Below are 7,571 nucleotides of genomic sequence, written 5' to 3' on the forward strand. Positions count from 1 at the left end.
CCCAAGGGGAGTCCCTAGCATGGCTGTGGAGGGTGCTGCCTGCTCCCGGCTTCCTGGCCTGTTGTCACGGGTGGGGGGAGCCTGGGGGAGCTGCCCCGGCCTGTTTCGGGCTGGGAAGCCAGCGATCAATCACCAGTACCCGGCTTCAGCTGAAGGGATGGGGGTGCTGGAGGCTTCCTGGGGATGCGGTTTCGAGGCTCACAGGGAGGCAAGTGAGCAGGGCGGTGGTGACTGTGGAGGGCAGAGAGGGATTTCCTGTGGATTTCCTGGAGCAGCGTTGTACACAGACTGCTGGGGGCTGAGGGGTCCCAGGAGGCCCAAATCACCTAAGGGCACCAGGCGCCATTCCAGATCCCCACCTCCGTAGTCCCCCACTCTCCAGGGGTTAACACCAAGGCCCCGGGTGGCTGGTATGGGGCACGGTCAGGGTCAGCCCTTGGGGGTGGTATCGCTCACCCCAAACCTGCAGAATCCCCAGGGTCACCAACCCTCTGGGCTTCACCTGGCTCTTGCACTGTTGGTGCACTGCACAAGGTTGTCTTGACCCCCCCTCCCCCAGTGGGGCCTTTGAAGCTGTCAGGGCGCAGGTAGCTCCAGCACTGGGAAGGGGGCTGTCAAGGACGTGGGGCTGGCGGGGAGGCAACCCGCTGCGGTGCACTAGGTAACCACTGCCATGTTGGTGCAGAGTGACGGTCCCACTGAGGTAAAGGGGTAGCTCCCTCCTCTCACAGCCTTGGCCCCAGGCTAGGGGTTGGCTCCCCCTCCGACCCGAGGGCTAGCACTGAGCTCTCAGCCATGGCCAGAGCTACCTAGCCCAGAAACAGAGGTGCTGCTGCGCCAGCGAACCTGACTGCCAGGCACTGCCACCCTTCAGCATGTCTGGAGGGGCTCTGTCGATCCGGGAGGCTCTGAGGTTCCTGCTCCTGGACTCTCCCATTCCCACCCGTCAGGGTGCCCCATTCCGGCTAGGCTGGGTGGTAGCACAGGGCTCTCTGCGCTCACTGCCTACCCCCAACAACGCTGCACCTGACAGGTGGCTGGCCCCATTTCCAGACATCCCGATGCCCCTCACTCCCTGGGCCTTTACTCCAACCCATCTTCCGCTTGAGAGGAGCCGCACAATCCCCCCTTGTCCCTGAGACCTGGAAGTAGGTCACATGAATCCCCCGGCTGGCTCAGTGCTGCGATGTGGGGTGAGATCTGGGGCCCTGCAGCACCAGGGGAGGGGCTCCCAGAGAGCAGGATGTGAGTGTGGACGGGCCAGGATCCTGGGGTAAGGCACGAAACTGCCTCTCATTCCACCCCTGCCCATCGGTTGCCTCCTTCCACCCCCTTTGGGGAGACCGGCATCTCTCCACGGGCTCTGTGCCTGGAAGGGCTGCAGTGGGAGCCTGAGAACCTGTGCCTGCCCGGGAATGAATTTACCCCTGGGGGACGGGGCAGGATCAGACGAGGACTGAGGGGCAGGGACTCACCCAAGGCCGTGCAGCCAGTCAGAGCTGGGAAGAGGACCCAGGCGTTCTGGCTCCCAGACCCATGCTGATTCCTAGAGCTCAAGGCCAGGGGGGAGCATGAGATCAGGTCATCTGAGCTCCTGTCGCTCATCTCGTTTTGCTCAGGCTCCCTCCCAACCCAGCTGGTCAGACTCCTGGATCCTGGGCTCTGCGGGTTGCAGCCCTCTGGTGCAATGCTGCCCTGGCCCAGCAGCTCCTTGTGATTGCAGGGTCACCCCCATCCACTCACGGGCAGGGCCTGAATGTGGCTGTAGTGCCAATCTGCCCATCCCCCAGCAATCCTGGCCCTGCCTGCTACCCAGCCCTGCTCAGGGGATCCCTGGGAGTCAAAGTGGGATGGCAGAGCAGTGGGGGCAGCTGCTGAGCACCCGACAGGCTGGGAGGAGCTGGGACGACCGGGGAGCAAGGGCCCAGCATGACAGAGCTGTGGGGTGGATCCCCCCAAGCCCAATGGTGGGAGGAGAGCTGGCAGCTGGGGGTATTCTGCACCAAGGAGCCGCCCCTGCCTAGGGCTCCCCCCAGCTCCCAGCAGAGCCCACGGGCCTGCTACTGGCATCCTGCCCCAGAGCAGTGGGGAGGAGGGGCTCAAGAAAGCAGGAAGGGGAGAGATGGTTTGTCACCCACTAATTGCAGTTAATGATTGATCAGCCCAATTATAGCAGGAGGCAAAGGTCTGTTGTGGTCTCAGAGCCTGCGAAGCCAGCAGGGAGCAGGGCAACATCCCCGAGCGAGCCCCACGGTGCAGGTAGGGGGCATGGGGCAGGGCCACTCGCCACTCATGGCCTGACCACGCTTGAGGTCCTGCCAGCAGCAGGGTCGTGCGCTGGGATGGGGGAGCCACCTGGGGATGCCACATCCCAGAGCAGCCCCCCGGGAAGCAAGAGTGCAGGGGTCCGTGGGGCCCGGGACAGGATTCTGCAGGGACTCGTCTAGGCCCAAGCGGAACGCCTACCTTTCCCAGTGGACACCTGGCAGGCCCGCTCAGAGCGTCTGGATCTTTAGTGTGATTCTCCCTGCTGTCATCCCCCCATGCCCCCCAGTCAGGCCCCTGGGAGCCCCTCCTAAGCCCCCCACAGAAAGAGCTCTCCGGGGTGGCTGGGTGTTTCTTCCCTGTCGAATGCGCCAGCCCTGCGCAAGCAGCTGGGCCTGGAGCCCGTCACCCTGCAGGAACCTCTGGGCGTGGTGGGGCCAGTGCTTGAACTGACCGAGTGGAGCTGCAGGCTCAGGGCTGGGGGATCTCCTCTCACCCGCCTCCTCCACAGGTTCACATGTTCCAGCCTGGGAGTGAGAACAGGATCAGGCCCCTGCCTCCTCGCTCTGGGGGCTGGGCTCACTCGCCCCAGCACCATGAGAGCCGCCTGGAGTCCCGGAGGCGCAGGGCGTGCTGGGCATTGGAGACTCCGCTGCCTGGGATCCCCCCTGCACTGCCTTGCCCCTCCAGGTGCCCATCCCCTGCCCACTCTCTGCCCCTGCTAGCGGCACCACCCAGGGGCTCTGGCATGTTAACTGCCCGGGGGTCTGGCGGAGCGAGGGTGGGGTCATGTCCCCAGAGCTCCAGTTTAGCGGCCAGGAGAGGCTGTTCCGGGAGGTGGGGGGAGACGCGCAGCGGGAGGGTGTGAGGAGCAGGGAGCTCTTGCTGAAGCTCTGCTCCCCCCTCGATGTCCCAGCAGGTCCCCTTGTCAGGATGGCCTGGCGCCTGCTGCTGCTGCTCCCCTTGCTCTTGGTGGCGGGTAAGGATTTCACTCCCTGGCTGGCGGGAGGGGGGCAGGGCACTCCTGAGGGGGCGAGGATGGAGTGGGGTGGGGCAGAGGGCTGTCATTCCCCTGGGGCTGGGCACTGAGGGTCAGGTTCCCCAGGGCAAGTGCCTGCTCCCACAGCAGGCGACCTTGGCGACCTGGAGCAGCTGCCAGCAGTGGGAACTGAGTGCCCTCCGGTGGGCAGGGGGCCAAGCACTAACCCCCAAGGACCCAGCCTGCCCACTCCAGAGGTCTCTGGAGTCTGGGTACTGCCTGGCATCCCAGCAGCATGGGGAGCAGCTCAAAGCCAGTTGCTCAGGGAGTGCCACGCCAGGGACTGGGCTGGCACCCCCTGGGGCGGGCAGTGCCCCGGCAGTAGGGCGAGGGAGGCTCTGAACAGCTCAGCGCAGGGGCTAATGCTTGGCAAACGTCTCCCTTGCAGTTTCAGGGAATACGGCCCCGAGGTTCAACATCACCATTGCCTATGTGTCCGAGAACCTGTCCGTGGGTGAGTGCGGTACAGAGGCGGCAGGGCCAGGCCGGGGTGCTGTAGAGAACCAGTCACGGGATTCAGGCCAGACAGCACCATCTCTGCCTTGGCTGAGTTCCTGACAGCCCGGGCCACCAGCCTCCCCCTGCTCTCTGCGGTGCCCGGTCTCCTGCTTGGCTTCTGGCTGTGCAGCTGGCACCACTGCCCGCCCTGGGGAGAGCTGCCTTACATCTCATTGGAACACGTCAGGGCTGCACAGGCTGGGTGCTACGCCCCAGCTTTGGAACAGCCTCTGGAGGACCCCTCCAGTGGGTCAGACCCCCGAGGGGGCCCCGCAGCCTCACCGCCTCCTCGGACTGAACCTCTGGGCTCCAGCCCCCCAACCCCCCATGAACTCTGCCAGAGAGTCCAGCTGAGCCAGACGCCGCCGTGCCCCCTCCACGGGGGGCAGTGCCCCTTGCCCAGCGTTCGCAGCAACACTCCCCCAGCGCTGGGGCTGGGCAGGCAGTGGGCACAGCACAGGGAGTCCTTCGGGGAGCCCAGAGAGAGGCAGCCCAGCCCCCAGGGAACCCTAGTGTCAGGGGCTGTGTCTCTCCGTGAGAGCCCCGGCTCCTCCCAGCAGCCAGCTCTTATCCACCCTGCCCCAGCCTTTGTTCCCCAGCTGGGGTCTGTGCCCAGTTTCCCTGCTGGGGGGGCCCATCTCCCTCTGGGCTGCGGGGCATGAGGGGTCAGTGTCCTGGCGATTGGATCTGCCGTTGTCATCTCAGATTCTCCACTGAGATGGAGTCAGACTCAGCCAGGTTTTTTTCAGTGCCCCACCCTGGCTCAGACAATGGGCGACATGTCTGCCTGTGTCTCTTAGCCTCCCTGAGAGCAAACTGTCCTTTCCCCTGCTCCGCAGAGCCATGCACAATATAGGGGAAACTGAGGCACACACAGGACTCATAAAACATTACAGACAACTCTCCTTGGTCTTGGGGGCCCAGCTTGGAGATGAGATGGCAGTTCTTCACCCCCACCCCGCGCCATGAGCGCCGTAGATCTGGGGGAGCCACTGGGCCGAGCTGCCTTGAGACCTGAGCGACCCATCTGGGCATGCGCTCTGCAATGGGCTGGCCCCTGCAAGGGCTGGGGGCAGGGGCACTGCCACCCCAGCATGTCACCCTCCTGCCCAGGTGCGGCGGATCCCTGATGCACTGCTCTCTCCCAGGGTTGCCCCTCATGGACGTCCAGATCGATATCTCCCGGCAGCAGGTGGAGCGGATCTTTGGGCTGGAGGAGTACTGGTGCCAGTGCGTCGCCTGGAGCTCCTCGGGGACCACCAAGAGCCAGAAGGCCTATGGTTGCCCAGGCACGCCCCGCCACCCCACCTGCCCACGGCCCAGGCAAGCCCCCTCAGCCCCACCCTGCCCCGCTGCCCCAGGACAAGCCTTGCAGAACCCCACTTGCCGCTGCCCAGCATGGACGCCCGGCCCCACCTGCCCTTGCCCCCAGGCCACCCCCACCAGCCCCATCCCTGCTCCGCTGCCAGGCACAGCCCCGCCAGCCCCACCTGCCCTGTGCCCCGGCACAGCCTGGCAGCCCCCCCTCTGCCCGTGCCCCAGGCACAGCCCTGTCCTGCCCACTCCCTACTCAGTGTTGATTTGGTCTGTCACTTGATTTGGTGACGCTGAGTTTGGCTTTCGGCCTGGAGAACACACAAGGGGGGCTTTGCTTCAAGGGACTTCCGCAGCCCCTCTTGCCCCCTTCCCCATTCCCACGTGCTTGCCCATCATTGCACACGTCGAAGCCTACAAGGCAGCTTCCTGGGGGACCAAGCGATTTGCGCTTCCAGAGATACCCTCCCACACAGGGTGTGGGGGGAAGCATTTCTGGAGGGGAGCAAGGAACGCGTGCCCCTCATCCTGACTGCAGCCCCGGCGACCCGCTGGAGACTCCTTTCACGTTCTGCTCTCTTTATGTGGAGGGGCTGCAGACGACTCCCCAATACCCTGCCAGCCTGCCCACATCCCAGGTGCTCCCCACGGGGAGCTGCTCTGGGGATCCGCTCCCAGCACACACGCTCGGAGGCAGGGCTGGGGAGTGTTCCTGGGGCTCCACACGGGACGCCCTCCCAGGGCGGCTCCTGGTGCACTCTGCAAGGGCACCTTCTCCCCGTGGATCCGAGGTGGGGCCTGCGGGGGTGGGAGTCCTATGACTGCTGCCGTGCACTGCCGCGGAGAGGGGCTGCGGAGAAGCAGGCCTGGTGCATCTAGGCTGCACAAGGGCAGAGTATGTTGACGGCCCCTGAGCATCCCCCGCTGCCCTGGCTGTCTGGTCCTCTATTGTCTCGTACCCAGCAGGCCTGGCCACCCTCACTCACGTCCAGAGAGGCCGCCAAGCAAGCATCGCCCGTGATTGTACCGCAACGGGGCAGGGTGGGGGCAGGGCAGGGGCTGTGCCTGGGGCAGCGGGGCAGGATGGGAGCTGGCGCGTCCATGCCTGGGGCAGCGGGGCAGGACGGGGGCTGACAGGTCCATACCTGGGTGGGATGGGGCAGCAGGTCTGCATGTGGGCGCATGGGGAGCGGGCAGTTATGCACCCAGGGGCCGGTGCATTGTGCTGGCAGCTCTTCAGGGACAGAAGTGGCAGCAGCTGATGTGGCCAGCTCTAATCCAGCCCTGGCATAAGCTGGTGACTCCTGGTGTCTGCGGGGGCTGACTGGATCCATGCGGTGTCTGGAGCCTGAGACGCTACGCCTTGGTGTGCCCAGAGCAGTGCCCGTCGCGGCTGGGCCGGGGCCCCAAGCCCCTGTCCCTGAGCCGGCGCCTCTGCTCCTGCAGGTCTCCGGGAAGCTGACCATCATTGTGCAGGACTGGAACGACAACCCCCCCATCTTCCAGAACCAGCCCTACATCACCAACCTCTCGGAGGTACCAAACCCAGCCAGGCCTTCCCTGACCCTGGCGGTGACCCCACAGCCTCCCCACGCGGCCCAGGGCCCACGCCTTGGCACCACTCCTCCGCTGGCCAGGGGAGCCTCCCGTGGGGCAGCGCAGCAGAGCCTGGCCCGTCTTTTCCTCAGCCACCCGGCCTCCTATGGGACGGAGCCTCAGCTCTCTGATCCAGCCTCGCCCCAAGGAGTCGCCCCCCCCCCCGAGGAGCAGGCCCCCTCGGCAGAGCCAGCCCCCCCCGAGGAACAGGCCCCCCCTGGAGAAGCCAGCCCCCTACAAGGAGCCACCCCCCCGAGGAGCCAGTCCCCCCCGAGGAGCAGGCCCCCCCATAGGAGCCAGCACCCCCCCAAGGAGCTGTTCCCTCCCCAAGGAGCTGGCCCCACCCTGAGGAGCAGGCTCCCCTGGAGAAGCCAGCCCCCCAGAAGGGGCCACCCCCGCAAAGAAGCAGGTCCCCACCCTGAGGAGCCAACACATCTGGCACAGGCTGCCCCACGCTGGGACAGAACAGGACGGGAGCCGCTCTCCTCTGCAGGGCGCTGGGCGGGTCTCAGCAGGCAGCCTGGCATGGCCTCTGGCATGGCGATGGAGCAGCGCATGCTGGCAGGGACCTGCGGCTCACTGGGCTGGCGACCTCGGGTTGAAGTGAGGGCAGCGGGGCTCTCAGTGCACTGGCATCAGGCCAGACACCTTGTCTGCGCCGGGGCTGACTCGGAGCCGGCAGGGCTGCCAGCGCGCTCCAAGTGGGGGGCTGTCTCAGACCCGCCTCCCTGGGTCAGGCACTGTCACGGAGTCCCCGGGCGATGCTCTGGAACTGCTCCCCACAAAGCCAGGCAGGACTTTGGGGAGCCTCCTCTCCCTCGGAGCAGACTTGTTCAGGGCAAGAAGCTCACACGTCTTC

The 7,571-nt window shown here is 65.8% G+C and overlaps 2 protein-coding genes across 2 annotated transcripts in view; one reads left to right on the top strand and one right to left on the bottom strand.

Moving 5' to 3' along the window:
* Nucleotides 1-7,571, bottom strand: part of SNCB (synuclein beta) — a 190,586-nt gene that overhangs the window by 81,768 nt on the left and 101,247 nt on the right. The window lies entirely within an intron of this gene.
* The window catches only part of CDHR2 (cadherin related family member 2), a 45,275-nt gene that overhangs the window by 12,310 nt on the left and 25,394 nt on the right, over nucleotides 1-7,571 (top strand). The window contains exons 3-6 of the mRNA XM_075068256.1: nucleotides 3,185-3,244; nucleotides 3,693-3,758; nucleotides 4,951-5,125; nucleotides 6,493-6,652. Coding sequence (XP_074924357.1) covers nucleotides 3,185-3,244; nucleotides 3,693-3,758; nucleotides 4,951-5,125; nucleotides 6,493-6,652 — 461 coding nt within the window. The remainder of the gene's footprint in view (nucleotides 1-3,184; nucleotides 3,245-3,692; nucleotides 3,759-4,950; nucleotides 5,126-6,492; nucleotides 6,653-7,571) is intronic.

This window comes from Chelonoidis abingdonii, chromosome 7 (genome assembly GCF_003597395.2).
Source record: "Chelonoidis abingdonii isolate Lonesome George chromosome 7, CheloAbing_2.0, whole genome shotgun sequence".
Lineage (NCBI taxonomy): Eukaryota > Metazoa > Chordata > Testudines > Testudinidae > Chelonoidis > Chelonoidis abingdonii.